General features: G+C 38.1%; 4 protein-coding genes across 4 annotated transcripts in view; all 4 read left to right on the forward strand.

The window, feature by feature from the left end:
• LOC148419518 (snaclec VP12 subunit B-like) overlaps nucleotides 1-3558 on the forward strand; it is a 4515-nt gene extending 957 nt beyond the window's left edge. The window contains exons 2-8 of the mRNA XM_088424404.1: nucleotides 1237-1351; nucleotides 1445-1517; nucleotides 1793-1878; nucleotides 2554-2688; nucleotides 2766-2822; nucleotides 2908-2992; nucleotides 3073-3558. Coding sequence (XP_088280530.1) covers nucleotides 1445-1517; nucleotides 1793-1878; nucleotides 2554-2688; nucleotides 2766-2822; nucleotides 2908-2992; nucleotides 3073-3170 — 534 coding nt within the window. The 5' untranslated portion in view covers nucleotides 1237-1351 and the 3' untranslated portion in view covers nucleotides 3171-3558. The remainder of the gene's footprint in view (nucleotides 1-1236; nucleotides 1352-1444; nucleotides 1518-1792; nucleotides 1879-2553; nucleotides 2689-2765; nucleotides 2823-2907; nucleotides 2993-3072) is intronic.
• A 1820-nt stretch (nucleotides 3559-5378) lies between these two features.
• LOC148419519 (struthiocalcin-1-like) lies at nucleotides 5379-7415 on the forward strand. Its single transcript, XM_088422802.1, has 6 exons — nucleotides 5379-5441; nucleotides 5565-5583; nucleotides 6377-6462; nucleotides 6879-7013; nucleotides 7094-7187; nucleotides 7300-7415. The coding sequence occupies exons 1-6, from the start codon at nucleotides 5379-5381 to the stop codon at nucleotides 7401-7403; spliced, it is 501 nt and encodes a 166-aa protein (XP_088278928.1). The 3' UTR covers nucleotides 7404-7415.
• A 1347-nt stretch (nucleotides 7416-8762) lies between these two features.
• On the forward strand, nucleotides 8763-11375 carry LOC148419520 (galactose-specific lectin nattectin-like). Its single transcript, XM_088424405.1, has 6 exons — nucleotides 8763-9021; nucleotides 9096-9114; nucleotides 9364-9449; nucleotides 9877-10008; nucleotides 10199-10295; nucleotides 11156-11375. Exons 1-6 carry the CDS (start codon nucleotides 8965-8967, stop codon nucleotides 11287-11289), a joined length of 525 nt encoding a protein of 174 aa, XP_088280531.1. The 5' UTR covers nucleotides 8763-8964; the 3' UTR covers nucleotides 11290-11375.
• A 947-nt stretch (nucleotides 11376-12322) lies between these two features.
• On the forward strand, nucleotides 12323-18990 carry LOC148419521 (snaclec bothroinsularin subunit beta-like). Its single transcript, XM_088422803.1, has 6 exons — nucleotides 12323-12431; nucleotides 12530-12592; nucleotides 14350-14441; nucleotides 15407-15541; nucleotides 18499-18595; nucleotides 18685-18990. Exons 1-6 carry the CDS (start codon nucleotides 12323-12325, stop codon nucleotides 18807-18809), a joined length of 621 nt encoding a protein of 206 aa, XP_088278929.1. The 3' UTR covers nucleotides 18810-18990.
• The last annotated feature ends 398 nt before the right edge of the window (nucleotides 18991-19388 follow it).

The raw sequence follows: 19388 nt of genomic DNA on the forward strand, positions 1-19388 counted from the left end.
TCCCGATCGGCGGACGACATTCCGTAATCAAGCAATAAGTAATAAATCAATAAATAATATTAATAAAGCAATAAATCACGCCTAGGGACAATTTACTGTGTCCAAGACACCTTCCGTGCATGTTTTTGGAGTGTGGGAGGAAGCCGGAGTGCCTGGAGAGAACCCGCAGGCTTGGGGAGAACATGCAAACCGCACACGGGAAGGCCGGCTGGATTCCGACTCGTGTCCCTTAACTGTGAGGCGCACGTGCTAGCCGGGGCTCCACCATTCCGCCCAAACTTTAAACATGTTTTGGAAAATTGTTTAGCAGAAAAAGATGACCGTAATTCCCCAAATATAAGACGCACGAGTATAGGACACACCCTTAAGTTTAGGACCAAATTCTATGTTACCGCATACGTACACATCATCCACGGTTTACCGATTTTATGATTGCGTGTGCGTGTATGCCAAAAGACCGCAATTAATAAACGAGTCAAATGGAATACATTTCTGTGTTCTCTTTCCGCCGCACTCTTAATTGAATCAGATGACATCATAACTTTGGCACAATCCTCCCCGTTTTAACGATATTTCCGTTAGTGCGCAAGGATAGACTTGGACATCAGTTCAGTTTGCTCGGTTCTTTTTTTTGAAAACATTTTGCCGTAATGCAGGCTGCTGTTAGCCGCAACGGGCACTGGCTGCTAACTGATGTCCGCACGTTGACGCTAAATATCGTAAGTGAGACTACAACCCGTATAAGAATGCACAGCTGTGCCTCAAAACTCTGCTGATGTGACTGATGGATCGATCTTACTTGAACGGTGGAAAAAAAAAAAACGAATAGGATTTCGGATACTTTAGGCCACTGGTGTCAAAGTCAAGGCCCGGGGGCCAGATCCGGCCGGCCACCTCACTTTTTGTGGCCCTTGAAATGCTGATGTGACTTCAGGTTTCTGACTAAAATACCAAAAGTTGTCCTTGACTTTTAAAAATTTGGGGGAAGAAAAATAAACATTTTCTTATTCACCAAATCTCTTTTGAACAGTTTTTGCCGGCTTCTGATATCAAATCTTGGTAAATGTGTGATCAACACACTTAAAATCTATTTGAATTCACAGTCATTCCGGCCCTCTGACAGAAACTATCACTACAATGCGGCCCAAAATCAAAATTTGACACCACTGCTTTAGGCCTTCATTTTTGGGAAAAAGTAGGTCTAATATTTGGGGAATAGAGGTATTTGCTGTCTAGTTTTAGCTTCCTGCCAGCAGAACCCGTTTGATGATCCCGGAAACGTTGTGGCCGAGGCGCCCTATAAAAAGATGCCACTTCCTTCTCTTTGATATCGAGCATCTTCGCTGCAAAGGTAACGGCTCCTCTTTTTTACTCTTATCATGTAACCATACACTACTGCATGTACCGTATTGGTGTGTGTGTGTGTGTGTGTGTGTGTCTGCAGATGGCATACACTCTTATCGGCGTGCTCCTCATTTGCGGAATCGCTCTGCTGTCCGGGACGGCTTTCACTCAAAGTAAGCAAAACATTTTAAAGAATGACTTTTCGGCAGGGCGTGGCCGTACGGGTGGGAAAAAAAATCAAGTCTCCATTTTGATCCGTCATTCTGCGTCGTTTAATTTGGAATTGATTTCCGTCGAAGCAATAAACACGAAATACTGATTTTAAACGAGTTCGAACACAAATTAACGTTTTGTCGGAACGTTGGAATAATTAGTACGATTGTAAACATGTACTAAAGCACTGAAAGGTTTAAAATCACATCAACAAACATTTTGCTTTTCATTGCAGGTGAGAGATGCCATGTAGGCTGGACTCATTTTAATAATAGCTGTTTTTGTTTCTTTCCCATACGCCGATCATTCCTTGAAGCAGAGGTAGGAAAGAATTCCAGACAGTCATTGTTTAATAAATAAGCAAAACTAAGGCTTCCTTCCTGTTGCACTTGTTTTTTCCTGCTTTAGACTAACGTGTAACCAGTAAAAACGCTGTAAAAAAATATCCAACAGTTGATTTATGTCGCTTTTTTCTTCTGTTTAAACGGATACAGTTTTAGGTATATGTGTACAGTTTTTATAGATAATATTCATCTTTATAAGAAAGTTTTCCACAGGTTTTCTCTTTCTTGGGGGATATTTTTGGACTTGTTATTTTTTTCTGCTTTAGACTAACCTGTAACCTGCACTTGGTTATTTTTTTCTGCTTTAGACTAACCTGTAAAAACACTGTAAAAAATAGTTAACAGTTAGTTTATACTGTTTTTTTCCTCTTGTTAATGTTAAAAAAAGATATGGTTTTAGGTATACAGAATGGGGCGCAAACAGGTTTTCTCTTTCTTGGGGGATATTTTTGGACTTGTTATTTTTTTCTGCTTTAGACTAACCTGTAAAAACACTGTAAAAAAATAGTTAACAGTTAGTTTATGCTGTTGTTTTCTTCTTGTCAATGTTAAAAAAAGATGCCGTTTTAGGTATACTGAATGGGGCGCAGCAGGGGGGGCCTTGTTATACGCAAGTCAACTATTTTTGTTTTTTTCTTGTGTGTCCAATTAGAAGCACTGCAATGATAACAGAGGGCACCTGGTGTCCATTCACAGTGGTGTGGAAAATGCTCTGGTCAAGGCCCTCATTCAAGATTCGGAAGCATTATATCCAAATACCTGGATCGGATTCCAAAACTTGGACTCGGTGGGTGAAGCAATAACTCCAATTTCAAGGAGCGCCTCCTTCGCGCTAACATTCTATCTTTTCTTTTTGTATTACAGAACAGCACGACGTGGACCAATAGCTCGGACGCAGACTGGATTGGATACCAAAACTCGGTGACTCAAAGCTGCGCCAAGCTCCAATTTCAAGGAGCGCTAACATTCTGTCTTTCTTTTTTTTTTTTTTTTTTTTGTATTACAGATGTGGACAGATGACTCGGAAGTAGACTTTACCAATTTCGGGTCCGAAACGTTGGAAGAAGGCTGTGGAGAAATTAACTCACCAGGTAATAGTATTATTTAGCCTCATTTATGAGGCAGAATTTGGTTCCATCATCATGCATAATATTTGATATTTTGTGAACAGGAATATGGAATATTACGGATTGCGAAGCGGAGCAGGCCTTCGTTTGTGCCAGAGATGTCATCCAGTGCTCATCAGTTTGCCTAGAAGAACCTTATTGACGATTAAACGCTCAGCATTTTTTCTAGTCGTGATCGTCGATCTGATGGAGTTTTCAGGAGTTTTGGAGAATATGACCGGATAACCGCAATGGGTGGCTGCTATTATTTTATTTTTTTTACCGTTTGTGTATTTAACCCAAGAATATCGATTTCATTTTACGAACGCGCGCTTGAAACTCTTTCACGCGGTTTGCGTGTGTTTATGATTTTGTGATGTGACAATTTGTGCTTTAAAAAAAAAACAGATTCAAACAACGATGAAATTAAAGTGATTTGACTTTATTAAAACATATACAACAACCAGATGAACGTAGAGGCATCATATGAATCGAAATGAGAACGACCGATGAGGAATGATGTGCAATGTAGGGAATGATCAATGCTGTGAATGGCAAATGGGAAAGCTTGAAATGTGAAATGTCAAAGCCCCCGTTGGAAATGAATGGCAATTTTTGGGGTTTAAAATGGGGCGCTATGGGAAAATGGTAAAAATACAAGTACCTCTAAGATGAATATTTGGATCACGTTGAAATTGGAATGGCGTGAATCGGATCAATTGGAATTGAAAGGCGTGAAAAAACTACGTCTTCCCACAAATAACACAAGTGGAGAGAATGTCAAGAATCTAAGCAGTAAAATCCCCGTTGTTGTTTTTTTCTTCTTCTCTTTTGCCACCTACTGTCCACTAAAACTGGTGTAATAACCAATCAGGGCTCACCTCTTTTCTTTTGTGTGTGTGTGTTGTTGTTGTTGTTGTTTTTTGAGGCAGGTCATGTGACATTCTCAAGTTGAGTTCTGCTTGTTTGATGCCAGAGTTCTGAACAACTGTCATGTCATTTTCAGTTGATAGCTAGTAGCAAAATAGATACTGATATATACTGTAAATATATACTGACAGATAGATCAATGTATAGATATTTATAATTATATATTACCAATAAATCTTATATTTTGGCCGATCTTCATGAATAGACAGTGGCAGCAACATTTAAACGTGTCATACCGAAGAGCTACTTTGTTTACAAACAGATATTACAAAAGAGAATCACGTTTTCAGTAACGATTGTTTTTATTGCAAGTTGTATTATTATTATTGCGTCGACATCCGGCAAACCGCGCAATTATGTGGTGGCGGTCAAGCAGGTTTGGGCATAGAAGATCAAATCCCAAACGATTTCATTCCTCGACAGGATATTGTTGCACTTTGTTTATCGGCCGCTAGATGTCCACCTTGAGCAGTGTCCTGAAACAGCGTTCGTATTGCGCAATACTTGTTATGCGGCTTGACTAGATGAATTTTGGTTGTGATTGATAGGTTGATTATCCGACGACTGCGTCTGCAACATAATTACACAGCAGCAGGGACTTCGGGGAATACATTCAAATTTTTCTCAGGGGATTTTTTTTGGTTTTCCATCATCTCTTTTTGATTACCTTTTAAAAAGCATTTAAAGCTTTGGTGGACGCGGTGAAGTTATGTTTTTGGATATTGCTCCTGTTTTTGTATTATTTTCACGCTCTCTTTCTCACTTACTAACTGTATTTTCCACACTATAAGGCGCACCGAAAAGCCTTCTATTTTCTCAAAAGCTGACAGTAGTTCTTATAATGCAGTGCGCTTATACATAATACATATTAGATATATAATACATATTAGAATTACATAAGTGTATAATAATCGAAAGAAGAGGAAAGGGAAAAACTCAAAAAACCCATCTGGGAAAAATAAGAAACCTTGAGCCCCCTTCCAGACACAAACACACACACACACAACCCCCTCATATTGTAAATGTTGATGTTGGAGAGAATGAAAGGCTTTTATTTGCGCCCTCTTTTATAAAAAAAAAAACAAAAAAACAACAACAACACTTCTGAATGATGGAAAAAAAAACTCTTGTTGCTAGCTTCTATATGTGTCCACATGCCAAATGATTTTCCGTGGATTTTTTTTGATCATACTTTCCACAGCCGGATGGGTCTGTTTACATACTTGATTACTTGTCAACAATGATTATAATCAATTATAGCAATCAGTCGGCTTTTGTTCTTTTGTAACAGAACCCGTCTGATGAGTCATCTAACATCATTGGACAGCGTATAAGAAGACGTTTGGTCCTTGTCCTCACCATTCAGCATCTCTACTGCAAAGGTGAGACATTATTTCCGACGACATTCAAACTCAGTTTGAATCTGCGTGTCTCTCCCCAGATGACCTTCGACCTTGGCTTGCTGCTCCTCGTTTGCGGAATCAGCCGACTGTTCACGGGGACGGTGAGTCAAAAATAAGACTTCACAAAAGGCGAATATGTCTTTTTTTTGTCAAAAACTGAAACATCTTAAGTAGCTTGGTCCCATCTGAACTAAGTCGCTGTGTTTTTCTCTTCTTCATTACAGGCTGGCTATTATTACACAAGTAAGTCGTTGCCACTCAACCGTTGAATGTTTCACGATACAATTTAGATCTCAGTTTGGTCACAGCTACACAAAATCTCAGTGAGGAACGCACAAAATGGCCCAAATCGCCTTGAACGACGCCTTTAATTTGGGATTGACCGATGTTTTGTTTTTCTTGTCTAAACACCGACGTACTGGTCGAAAAAGGCCGCTGCAGTGGTACCTCTACTTACAAACGCCTCTAGTTGCAAAAAATTCAAGTTACAAATCACCTCTGCGGAAAAATATTGCCTCAAGTTACGAAAGAAAGTTCACATACGAAAGGCGACAATGACGCCGTGTAATTGTGTGACACCAGCTCACTAGAACGAGACTGTAATGTAATGTCTATTTGTTCATTTTTGACGCACTTTTTTGGATTTACAGTGGGCCCCCGTGTTACGAACTTAATCCGTTCAGCGGCTACGCTCGTAACTGGAATTGCTCGTATGACGGGCAATCCAAACCCATGTTAATTAGTGAATGCGTGCAAAAATCTTAGGTAAAAACATCATGACTTTATACACATATTAAAAATTAGTAACATAATCTACTGTACAGTTAAAATAAATATCAAAAAACGCCGCGGTCCACGCTCGTAAGATGAAAAATATGTAAATCAGGGAGTTCGTAAACCGGGGGCCCACTGTATTAACACGAGCACCGAATTTTATGCAACAAGCATAAAATTGACATTAGCTGCAGCTAACATTGCACATATTCACATCAAAACACATGGAAAATCACAAAATGCATTTTTTTTTTCATTGCAGATGACAGATGCCCTTCAGGCTGGACTCTATTTAACAATCGCTGTTATTGTTATTTCGACTACGCAAGAACATTTCTTGAAGCGGAGGTAGGAAAGAATTATAGACAGCCATTGCTTAATAAATAAGCGATAAAAATAATATCATAATATATAATCTTGTTGATGGTCAAGTGGGGGGGTGACAGGTTTTCTCTTTCCTGGGGGAGTATTTTTGCACTTGGGTATTTTTCTCTGCTTTAGGTTAACCTGTGAAAACGCTGTAAAAAGTAGTTAACTTTTCACTTTTCTGGAGAGAGTTATTTTTGCACTGTTTTTTTTTCTGCTTTAGACTAACCTGTAACGTATACAAACGCTGTAAAAAGTAGTAAACATTTGATTTATATTGCTTTTTTTTTTTTGCAGATACATTTTCAAAATATACACAGCCTACAAAGCACTTATTCTGAGCACGGTTATATACAAGTCAACTTTTTTTTTTGTCTTTTTCTTGCGCGTCCAATCAGGAGTACTGCAATGAGTACAAAGGGCATCTGGTGTCCATTCACAACGGTGTGGAAAATGCTCTGGTCAAGGCGCTCATCATCGATTATGTTCCATCAGACCCAAGCACCTGGATTGGATTCCAAGCCTTCGACGTGGTGAAGCAATGGCTCAAAGCTGCGGCGAGCTCCGATTACCAGGAGCTTCACGCCAACATTTCTTTTTTTTTGTTTTACAGACCGGTTTGACGTGGACAGACGGCTCGGAAGTCGACTTTACCGATATCGAGTCCGAAACATTGGAGGAAGGCTGTGGAGAAATGAACGCAGATGGTAATAGTATCATTTAGTGTCATTTATTAGGTGGGATGGGAATTGACTTTCATCATCATGTGTGATATTTGATATTTTGTGAATGGAATTTTTTTCTTTGTGATTTTTACAGAAGTGTTCTGGAATACCGCGGATTGCGAAGCGCAGCAGGCCTTCGTTTGTGCCAGAGATGTCCTCCAGTGCTCATCGGTTTGCCTAGAAGACCCTTATTATTGAATAAACACTCGCATTTTTTCTAGTCGTGATCGTCAATCTGAATGAGTTTACAAGATTTTTACAGAATATGACCGGATAACCGCAATGGGTGGCCGCTATTATTTTTTTTTATCGTTTGTGTATTTAACCCAAGAATATCGATTTCGTTTTTACGAATACATGCTTGAAACTCTTTAATGTGATTTGTGCGTGTTTATGATTTTGTGTTGAAAAAAACAGATTTAACAGATTTGTGTTTAAAAAAAAAAAGATGAAATGAATGAGTTCAATGTTGTCAATGGGAAATGGGAAAGCTTGAAATATGAAAATATTGGAAACGAATGGCAATTTCTGGGGTGTAAAACGGGGAGTTATGGGAAAACGGGAAATATTTGGTATGCCAAGTACCTCTCAGATGAATATTTGGAACATGTTGAAATTGGAATTGGGTTGAAACGCGTGAAAAAAGCTACGACTTCACACAAATGACGACGACAGAGGAAGGAAAGAATCTTTCAAGACTCAAAAGTTTTATCGTCATATGCATAGCAATACTACACAACGAACTTCTTATTCTGTTCACTTCCCCGAGCAGACTCCGTTCCACAATCGAGCAAATAATAAAGTAGGCAATAATAATTAAAAAAAAAAAAAAAAACTGTTAAGAGAAATACAGGCAATTATAATGAACCACTAAATGAATAGACTTATATTCTGAACATATTATGGAGTAGATGGAATCCAAGCAGTAAAATCTCATTTTCAGTTGATAGCAAGTAGCAAAATTCGCACTGAACAAAAACAGTTTGCTGCTTGATTCATATTCCATACATTCGCTATTATATTAATATTAATGACGCAAAAACAATCTTAGATTTGGCTTTTCCCGTACATACAGTCCAACTACTGTCACGTTACGCCGATCGTAATGTCCTTTGAACCGTGCGTAACGTATGACTGTATGAAAATTAATATGCCTTGCGTAATCCTTGTTATGCTACTAGACTTGATTGCCTTTCGTTTTGATTATTGGCTTCATTCTTAGTCTGTCACATAATTACACAGCAGCAAGGATGGAGGGGAAATACACTTTTAAGACACAATACTCAGCTCTTTTTTATATATATATATATATATATATATATATATATATATATATATATAAAAGCCTCTTACATTTGGAGTCAGATTTCCCCGAGAGCAAAACAGAATTGTTTAGCATTCAAAATTTACAGTATATCAAACAAAAATGTTTTTATTGAATACTTACGAATGAAGGAATGAAAAAGGGCCCGTTTTCATGCAAAGCAAGCCAGCTATGTGCGCCCATGTCATATCTTATCAAACCTTTCAAGGGCTATAATTTCCTCCAAACACGCTTGAAAAATTTATGAAGCACGTAGCAACGATTTATTTTTGGATGGCTTTTGTTTCCCTTATCGCAGAACCCGTCCGATGAGTCGCGCAATATCGCGGGTCTCCGTATAAAAACCAAGTTGGTCCTCGCCCTCGCCATTTGGCATCTCCGCCGCTTTGGCCGCGACATCGCAGCGCACGCGCCTGAACGCGCGTCTCTCCGCAGATGGACCTGGCGCTCGGTTTGCCGCTTCTCCTTTGTGGGATCCTCTCCGCGGGAGCCGTGAGTCCAAATAAAAGTAAAACTTCATCATGGATTGCTTTTTTACAGTTACTGCCTTGTCTTCTTCTTTCCAGAATGGCTTTGAAAGCACCAGTAAGTTCCAGTGGACGCAAATAAGCTGGGGGCGATTCATTGCCGTCAACCGTTGTGTCCGTTTTGTCTCGGCAAGACAACCAAGGGAAGCGCGCGCTATTAAAAAGGCCACAACGGCCTCGACCGAGGACACTAGGACTTTATGGAGTAGCTTGGATGGGTCAAGACATCGATCCACGATAAATGTCCGCCGCAGATGAATAGACGTGCTCTGAGGAGGATTTGACTTTGTCCATGTGTCTGTTGCAGACGACAGATGTCCTCCGGGTTGGACTCAGCTGGACAATCGCTGTTTTATCTTCAAATCGGAGCTTCTGACGTGGGCTCAAGCAGAGGTGAGGAATCCTTACTATCGTGCTGCTCTTCATAAATGACTTTATGTTTACATTTATTTTATTTAACATCCGATTTCAGCTATTTTCAGACCCTCGTCCACCCAAATATTTCAATTCAAAAAATCTAAGTACCTTGTATTAAATGTCTGGATTTATTTATACGTCTTTAGGATTGAATTAGCGACTATAAATAACTGTGATGTATCAAGAGTTTTAAGGGTGACTTGTGCTTGTAAAAATATTTTTGCAAAATTTTCACAAAATTTGACCACCGTCTACTCAACGGAGCAGGAAAAATGTACAATATGTGTGTTTTTCTCACAGTGGAAAAAAAGAGGGGGATGAGCATGGAGCCTTGTGGCACGCCTCGGTTGACTGTTAAGCGAGAACCACTGCGGATGTTTTTTGAATTTTGTTGTCCGTGTAGATGGCTTGCAACGATATCGGTGGGAACCTGGCGTCCATCCACAGTCACCTGGAAAATGTCGTACTTAATGATCTCGCGTACATGGCTTTCAACGTAAGCGCCACTTGGATCGGATTGGCCTTCTCCATCGAGGTAAAACATCAACACATCATTTACAACTTTCTACTGGAGTCATCCAAAATGTCGGCAAGGTGAGGACTTCATGCCCCGTTTGTGACTCCCGTCAATTTTCGACTTTCATGAGGTCAAAGAAGGCTAATGGCCAAGTGATTTGATCATATATATATTCATACATATATAAAATTAAATGCATATCTTGCAGGGAGGCGCAACCTGGTCCGATAGCTCAGCTCAGGATTTTCTTTTAGTACATGAGGAACCAGGCGCCATCCCGGGCTGTGGCGAGATTATCTCAACAGGTAAGTTCATTATTCATTCAACTTTGCTTGGGAGAACCGCATTTACTTTTAGAACCAAAAAAAATGCCATTTTGCGGAGGGATTTTATGTGAAAGTTCAGAGGCCGAATTTAAATGCCGATTGAGGATCATTTCGAATGATGCGGGATCATTTTGAATGGCAGTGAACTGGAATGATTTGAACTAGTTGGAAATTGAATGCTTTGAAGAGATTAAAAAAAATATGGACGTGAGTTCAAAATGGAAAAAATATCAATTTGGGACTCCAAAACTGTGAATTTAATCCTAATAAATAAGATAGGGTTCATGATATGAACATGTTGGAAGTTAGATGTGTGTCGATTGTGGGAATAATTTTGGATTTATTTGCTGAAACATATGGAAGCTCTTTGCAGCGGGAGAATTTTGTCAAAAATATTAGAGGATACTTGAAGTGGAAAAGTTTTGGGCGGGGCAAATTTGAACGTCGTTGAGACTATCCACTAGATTTGTTGGGAATATTGGTACCTGCAGAAAATCTCATCGACACGAGACCTAACGCAAGCCCAGCTACCACTGTAGCTTCTATTCTATATGCCTTATAATGCAGTGCGTATATATGTATATAAAACCAGTTTTGAAATAGGCCATTCATTGAAGGTGCACCTTGTAGTCCTGAGTACAATTGTTAGTTTTTTCCCCTCATTTTTAGTGGGATCAAAAGCCCAGCCACTACTGTTGCTTCTATTCTATGCGCCTTATAATACGGTGCGCCCTATATATTGAAAACCGTTTTAAAAGAGCCCATATATTGAAGGTGCGCCTTATAGGGTTGCATTACATTCGGGTTAAGCTTTTTTTTGTGTGTCTGTTGTATTTTAGGATTTTACTGGGCCATTTCCAGTTGCAACACGAATCAGCCCTACCTTTGTTCCAGAGATATCTTCCAGTGTGTCTCCATTTGCAAGACTGAGAAAAGTGCTGCCACTTCTGCCACTCAGATTGACACCAAGTAGTGTCGCTTATGCTTTTCACACGCACAAAATCAAATTAATTTTTGAGGTATGTGAAAAGGATATAACGGGAACATTGACTTAGATTACTTGCGCACAAATTGGGTCATTACACCCAACTTGAAAAATTGGTTGTAAATCTTAAATATGCCGTTATTCTTTATCCTTTGTATAATTTGAGCCGAAAAAAAAAGTCAATTTTGTTCTGCAAAAAATATTTTTTAAATAAATCAAACCTTGTTGAACGAAATGTTTTTGGATTCATTGCTTTGATTGGTCCTTTCTAGCATCATTTTGATGCTGACATCCCGACGCTGTTGCTACTGATCACTTTTGAACAGACTGTATTTTCCGCACAATAAGGCAGAACCGGATTATAAGGCCTCAATGAATGGCCTATTTTAAAAGTGTTTTTATACGGAAGGCACACCGCATTATAAGGCGCATTGAATAGAAGCTACGGTAGCGGCTGGGGTTGCGTTATACATCCACTAGATGGAGCTGTCAACAAAATAATCAGATCAGTCAGTCAAACTTTTCAATCAGAAATTATGAATAAAGATTTTGTGGATTGTACCATATAAATCAAGCCCGATCAAGAGTTGAAAATATCATAATTATGATTCAGTTCAATAAAAATATTGAACTGTTTTAATCAAATTGCAACCGAAAGATATTATTTTGTTCATTTAAAAACAATTCCTGGATTTCTTTGATAAAATGGAGCTTTCTTTGACAAACTCGTGTTTTTTTGCACCTTGTCCCTGTATGAATTGCTTCAAAATTGGAGCATGTACATTCAAATTTCAAAAAGGTTGCTATCAAAATTATAATTAGTAAAAAATACATTTATAATTGAATGCATAGGTCAAAATCGAAAGACTTTACCCAAAAAACAAGAACTTGCAGGTTGTGTGCTGAATAAAGCGCACGGGAATAGAATTTCCGAAGATTCAGGTGTGTCTTTTAGAGTGGAAAATATGGTTCGTATACATATTTTTTTTTTTTTTTTACAAATCGTGCAGCATGATGATTTATGCATTTCCGTGTCAGTCAGAACTTGCCCGGCGAGTCATGCGGGATCAAGGTCAACATAAAGCAAAGACTCCACCTCGTCTCCTCCATTGAGCATCTCCACCGCCAAGGTAACGGCTCCGCTTTTCGCTCTATTTTTTTTTTTCATCTGAAATGATGATTTCCGCCAAATATAAACCGACGCGATGGTCGATGTGTCGCTCCTCAGATGGCGTTTCCTCCCAGCTTGTTGCTCTTCGTTTGCGGAGTCAGCCAACTCATCACTGGAGCTGTGAGTCCAAATCCACAATGAGTAATATTAGGAAGCATAAATTAGCGTTTTTAGGCTGTGAATTTGAAACAAAATGTTTTTTCTCGTTACAGCCTGCCCTGTTAGCGCCGTTCAAAAGTATGTATGCTTCTCATACTTGCTTTAAGGCTAATTAGCATGTCAAGTTTCTCCTAAAGCGAGTTGAAGTTCACCTTCAAGCAACGGCGAGAAGGTTTTTTGTCTAGAGTGCAGGATTGCAATTTTAGAGCAATGGTGAGAAAAATTATCTGAAAATTATGACGCCTTATGTGTGGCGGTTAAATTTAGGGCCTGGCCAATATGATTGTTTTTTAAACACTTCATTACAGGATGAAAATACAAACACAATATTGTTTTCTTATCAACTTTTTCCTTGCCAACCACAAGCATTCTTGTCATGTCAAATACTTTTGCCAGCTATGATTTTTTTTTTTCTTTTATGAATAATGTGATGACGCTCGTGGCCAGAGCTCTTCTTCATTTTAGGTTTTCAGTTTTAGACTAATCTGTAACCTGTATAAAGGCTGTAAAAAATAGTAAGGTTATTGAAAGTTGATTCATGTTACTTTTTTTCTACATTTTTTATACATTTTTAGGCAAATAAACAACTTTTATAGATAATAATCATCTTTAGAGTCTGAGAGGCAAGTGGGGGAGTCCCTTTTTTTTTCCAATTTAGACTAACCTGTAACCTGTATGAACGCTGTAAAAAGTTAAAACCGGATGAAAAAAAACGAAAAAAAAAAAAAAAAAAATATATATATATATATATATATATATATATATATATATATATATATATATATATATATATAGCTACCTAGCGGCCAGGGGTGGCCATGGCCCACCCGATGTCACTCTCTGCCCTCCCTTTTTGACCACACTCTCTATTAGGGTAAAAGTTTGATATCTGAGATGTTTCTGCTATTTGTATGAAGTGTTCTGGACTAGGAGGCACTAGGAGGCTAAAGTAGTGCATAGATTGGCAAAACATGTCGACTTTCAATATTCCATCCCTTTGAAATGCTTACAAACGGGGGTTCAAGAGGTATTCCCTGCAGGTGTCAAATTTAGCCCATGTCAGGCTCATTTACTGCCAATCAAAATTGGAAATATTGTCGTTTTTGTACCTATTGAACACCTGATATTTTATCATGCATTTCCCCCGATTTTTGCATGAATCCTTTCAACTGCAACACGCAAACAGGATGCGAGAGAAATGTTTGTGTAGACGCCCCACAACCACCCGGTGGCGCTAGCGGCTAACTTATGACATTTGCAAGCTTTTCAATGACTTTGCTGTGAGATCTAACCTGGAGTCCCATGATGCAAAAGTCTTCTAAAAATCATAATTCTCTAAGTATGACTAAATAAACATTCAATATAAATATCCGTCTACATCTGCAATTTTATTCCATTCGCAGGTTCCTTCCTTATGTATTTATGGCACACCTTAAGGGTGAGAAAGTCAGCAAGGTATGAGTGGAATCAGGAAAAAGACAGAAGAGGACATGATGAGAAGATCACTTTGACAATCTTTGTTGACAGCTTGTCATTGTTTTGACAGTTTAAGAGCTTCTCAGAACTTAATGCTGAGGAAGCCTGAAAAATGTGAGCAGGTGAATTCACGCGCAAACGAATGAACCGCCAATAAGATTGGATTGAGGTAGTAGCGAGGGACGAAATGTTATGCAAAAAGAAAAATCTGATGGCATGAAATATGTGCTGGCTTTGTTTAGGTGAAGTCGATCGATGCCCTCCGGGGTGGACTCAGCTAAACAATCGCTGTTTCATCTTTCAAGATATAAAAGTGACGTTCGATGAAGCGGAGGTATGAAATTATTGCGCTTTCACGCTTGAAAATGGGTCAAGGTTTTTAGTCAAGTAAAAAAGTTGCTGATTTTTCTTGTTCGTTCCAGAAAATACTCAATTTTTTTTTACCTGTTGTCTCACTCCAAATTGAAACTGTTCTGTTCATATTCCCAATAACGTTTTTTTTTTTCATTTCAACAGAAAAGGCCCAAATATGTATTTTTTGTCCCCTATTTTCTACATTTTGACTCCAATCACAATTGTTTTTCTTGCTCTTACCTGATAATTCCGGATTTGTTTTACCAGAAATTTAAACTGTTCAACTCATAATTACCACTATATATATATATATATATATATATATATATATATATATATATATATATATATATATATATATATATATATATATATATATATATATATATATATATATATGTTTTTTTTTATTTCATCAGAAAAACCAAACATTCATTAATTTTTTTTGGTCTTCTATTTTCTACATTTCAACTTTAAACTGTTCTTTTCATACTGATACTATTATTTTTCCCCAAATTTCTGAGTTACAGGGGGAAAAAAAAATCTGGTTCTTTCTAGTTTTACCTGAAAAGCACATTTTTTGACCAGTTCTCTTAAACTGTTGAGTATATAATTACTACTACATTTTTTTCCAACAGAAAAGCCGTCTCATTTTTTCGTCTTCTATTTACTACATTTCAATTTAAAACTTTTGATCTTACTCCTACCAAAACTGTTTGCCCCAAATTTCTACGTGAAATTAAATTTCATATTCTATATTATTCAATAAATGTTTCACATAATAGTTCCATATAATTCAATAAAAGAGATCATAATAAAAGAATGTGCATTCATTTGGGGGTTACTTTATAAGCACGGTCAAGAACCAAACTAAGTTTGTGTCACCGGCACCTCGGGACAGTGCTCCAAATAACCTTTGAACTCTTGTGTGATTCACCCAATCAGGAGCAATGCAACTTTCTTGGTGGCAATCTAGCGTCCATTCAGAGTGAATTGGAACAGGCCGTGATCATCGAGCTCTCCAAATTCGCCCTCGATGCCACCGGATTCTGGATTGGACTCTTCAACTTCGATCCCGAGGTGAAACGTTTTCATAAGAGGCCATTTTGAGCCAAGCGACACTTACTTTGCTAACTTACTAACTAGGTTTTGTGGCGGTAGTCTTTTGAGTGACAGAAGACTACATTTCCCACGAGGCTTGGCGCACAGCCTCAAAAAAGCACGAAGAAATCGTCAAAACAACATCATACGCGTCATGTCGGTGTGGAAATCCAACAAGCCGATGGCTATTCATCGCATGTGTGCAGATTTTGTTTAGCGCATGTTAGCATTGTCATTTTGATTTGCGCATGGAAAATGAAGCGAGAGCAGAACCAAAGCAGGTCTTTCAAAAATCCCTCTTCGTCTTTGAGGAGACAAAAACCTTTCGTTTATTGTTTTTTTTTTTTGTAGCTTTCGACCACAAAATCCCCCCTGACGTTGAAAGACGTGCAATCTTTACGATGACTGCGGAGTCGCTGCGTTTGTAGTTTTTTGCGTGGTGGCGTTCTTGCCACTCTCCTCCAAGTGGCTTTTTGCCGATAAAAGCGAAACTGACCCTCAAAACATAACAAAGTCCATGTTTCATGAGAAGCGTCCTGAACATGATTTTCTTTAATAAGTTGCGGGTTGAAGTCTGGGAGTAGCGTCTGGTAACAGCGCTGACACCATGATTGATTTTCAGGGGTATTCCCACTGCGAACTGGGAATGTTTGTTGCACAAGCAAACGCCCGAGTCTTTATTACTCTGTAAGCCCAAAGGAAATTCTCTTCGAGTGACCCTTTGGTTGTTTGGACGCTGGGTGCTTTTCCATTTGAGAAGATGCCACACAACCGGGCGGACTTGCGCGACGGGTTGATTCGAAACTGGACAACCGTGACGGGATTTCAAATGTTCTTGCTTTTTTTTCTGTAGGCCATCTGATCTGGGATGTATTCTTTCACGTTTGATGATGGCATTTTTTTTTCTTTTTGTGTGGTATTTTATCCAATCCTTTCATCTTTACTGCCAAAGAATTTCACATCGAAAGAAAATATCGAACGATAGGGAGCTGAAATTTCACCCCGATGGCGATAACATGTCAAAGTGACACTTGGATATCACGCTAGCCGGACTGGGCCATCCCTTGCCATAAAAAAAAAATAAATAAAAATACTATCAGAATGATGTGGAGGAAAATTACTCCAAAACAATCAAAAACCCATTATTTTCCCTTTAAACGTACCTCTCCCCATAAATTTTGGTCCTTGAGACGACGCATAGACCCACCGAATGGATTTTGCCAGGTGAAACAGCCTGCTTTGTTAAAAAGTGATCAGTAGGAACAGCGTTCACGTCAGGCTGTCAGCATCATTTGCGTCTATTCAACAGCCCTTTAAAAATTATTCGATTCTCCAACCGACATGAGGCACATGCTAGCTAGCTAGCGATTAATTTACTGTATTTTCCGCGCTACCAGACGCAACTCCAACGAATGGCCTCTTCTAAAACAGTTTTCACATATAAGGCGCACAGAATAGAAGCTCCAGTAGTGGCTGGGGTTGCCTTATGCGTCCACTAGATGGAGCCGCGCTAAAGGGAATCTCAACAAAACAACAGATAAGTCAATCAAACTTTATTATTTGACCATCAGAAATTGAGAATAAAGAGGATTCGTGGACAGTCATGGGTGCGCCTTATAGTGCGGAAAATACGCTATGCTAGACGGCGCTATTGACGGCGGAGCACGGCGATTGGCGTAGCTTTTCTTAATCTGCTGGCCGGAGGCAAATTCTCTGGAAATGGAAGTAAATGGCCCCTCTTGCGCTTGGCCAATAGGTCAAAGGTGTCGCGTCCACTCCAGAAATTGCCACACAACAATGTGAACCCGTGGGACAGGTCGATCCGAAACTGGACGTTCTTATGGAATTTCTTGAGAACACGTCCACTTTGTGAAAATGTTCTTTCCTTTTTCTGTGGTAACGCAGCAAAGTTTTGTTTATCAAAAATCAAAAGTCCATATTGCGAAAACCTGAATTGTGCCTAAGTGCCGCAAGTAAACAATGTAAAAAGGACGCGGAAATTCCGTAGCTCCATCAAAATTTTGAATGGCTAAAAGGCTAATGTTAACAAATCTGGTTTTGGAAAAAAAACAGCAGATTCAAGTTAACCTAAGATAAATATCATGTAAAATATTGTATTCCTATGTATTATTGTCTGCCATTAACACTACAAGCACATCAAGATATTTCGAAAACAAAAAACGGTCTTCAATGTTAATTATAACAAAGTTGTACTTTTTTTTTTTATTACTTACGAAATTAATTTTCCAGAAGTCATTTCGAATCATGAACTTTGCATTAGTAGAGCCTCATTTTACATGTAAATAGCCATTCCGAGCAACAATTGTATTTGTATTATGGTGTCTTATCATTCTATTTTTAATGATTATCCATCATACATGTTAATATAATACATATACATATACAATACATATATATATATATATATATATATATATATATATATATATATATATATATATATATATACAATACATATACATTTGTAATATGGTGTCTCATGTCTCATTATTACTATTATTTTATATATAATATATATATATATATATATATATATATATATTTTTTTTTTTTTTTTCGGTTATATATAACTCATATTAATGTATTATATATGTATATACATACATATAAATATTTTTATTTTTAAGTTATATATAATACATATACATTTATATATGTACGTATAAAGATATTATAATTATTTTTTACATTATATTATTATTATATTATATTTTTCATTCTTATTATCTTGATTGATTGATTGATTTTGTAACTAGAGACCATATTTTTGCCGCAGAGGCGTTTGAATTTTTCGTACCAGGAGGCGATGGGAAGTAGGGGTACCGCTGTTTGGCAATTTCTTCAGATCACCGTCAGCGTTCTTGAACGAAAGAAGACTAATTTGATATTTTTTTTTGCAAATCTCGTTCTCGCAGGGCAACTTGGAGTGGACCGATGGCTCGGACACCGGTTTTGCCTCTGAGTTTTTTTTCAGCCCAGTTGCAACAGGCTGCGCAGCGAGTTCGACCGAAGGTAAAAATTGGATTTTTTTCCATTTTTGATTCCGTTTTTAATTCGATCAACATTGACCAAAACATGTTTTCTTGCGGGTTCTCTTTCAGAGATGGAATGGAACTTTGTCAGTTGCGACGCAGCGAATCCCTTCGTCTGTTCCAGGGGCATCTTTGAGTGCGTGTCCATTTGCAAGACAGAGCAATTATTCCCCAATATACCCCCACTCGGGTAGAAGTCGATCGCTTCTGCGTTTTGGCAATCGAAGTCGAAATTTGCCAAGTTGAAGAATTTGTAAGTCATTTTTGAGATGTTTAAGGGGGACGCAACATGGTCATTGACTTGATTATTTCTTGTCATTCAGGCATTTGCCTCTGAGTGAGGGACAGGGTTGCGCACTTTATTTGAACCCAAGAACGTCCATTTTATTCAACAAAACATCAATTCCAATAAAGTTGCAATATTGTTCAAGTATGCCTCTAAATTTGGTCTTTCTTTATTTCTGTGTTTATTGTTTGTTTGTGCATTTATTCATTGAAAAATATTAACATGTATCTATTCACAGATTTATTTTTAAAATTGATATTTATGTTTTGTCTCGTCTGAAAAATGGTCTCGTCGGAAAAATATCAAGAGAAATAGTGAGGTCAACGTGCAATAAAATCATATTTTTCTATTTGCTTTTGTTTCTTTCAGTTTGTTTCTTTTCTTGAAAGAATGCATAAATAAAATCAACATTTTTTTGGTGTGGTCCTACTTAGAAGTCGGAAAAATATCAAGAAAAATGGTGATGTTAAGCAATAGATATGGTCAT

The sequence above is a fragment of the Hippichthys cyanospilos genome, chromosome 9, assembly GCF_059441005.1.
Source record: "Hippichthys cyanospilos isolate Australia breed blue-spotted pipefish chromosome 9, RoL_Hcya_1.0, whole genome shotgun sequence".
NCBI lineage: Eukaryota > Metazoa > Chordata > Actinopteri > Syngnathiformes > Syngnathidae > Hippichthys > Hippichthys cyanospilos.

Bases quoted from the DNA above. Each gene is read 5' to 3' on its own strand.
- LOC148419521 (XM_088422803.1), top strand. From the start codon at position 12,323: ATGCATTTCCGTGTCAGTCAGAACTTGCCCGGCGAGTCATGCGGGATC. The intron at 12,432-12,529 runs GTAACGGCTCCG...GTCGCTCCTCAG, and splicing joins TGAGCATCTCCACCGCCAAG to ATGGCGTTTCCTCCCAGCTT. The intron at 14,442-15,406 runs GTATGAAATTAT...TCACCCAATCAG, and splicing joins TGACGTTCGATGAAGCGGAG to GAGCAATGCAACTTTCTTGG.
- LOC148419520 (XM_088424405.1), top strand. From the start codon at position 8,965: ATGGACCTGGCGCTCGGTTTGCCGCTTCTCCTTTGTGGGATCCTCTCC. The intron at 10,009-10,198 runs GTAAAACATCAA...CATATCTTGCAG, and splicing joins GATTGGCCTTCTCCATCGAG to GGAGGCGCAACCTGGTCCGA. The intron at 10,296-11,155 runs GTAAGTTCATTA...GTTGTATTTTAG, and splicing joins TGGCGAGATTATCTCAACAG to GATTTTACTGGGCCATTTCC.
- LOC148419519 (XM_088422802.1), top strand. From the start codon at position 5,379: ATGACCTTCGACCTTGGCTTGCTGCTCCTCGTTTGCGGAATCAGCCGA. The intron at 6,463-6,878 runs GTAGGAAAGAAT...GCGTCCAATCAG, and splicing joins GAACATTTCTTGAAGCGGAG to GAGTACTGCAATGAGTACAA. The intron at 7,188-7,299 runs GTAATAGTATCA...TGATTTTTACAG, and splicing joins TGGAGAAATGAACGCAGATG to AAGTGTTCTGGAATACCGCG.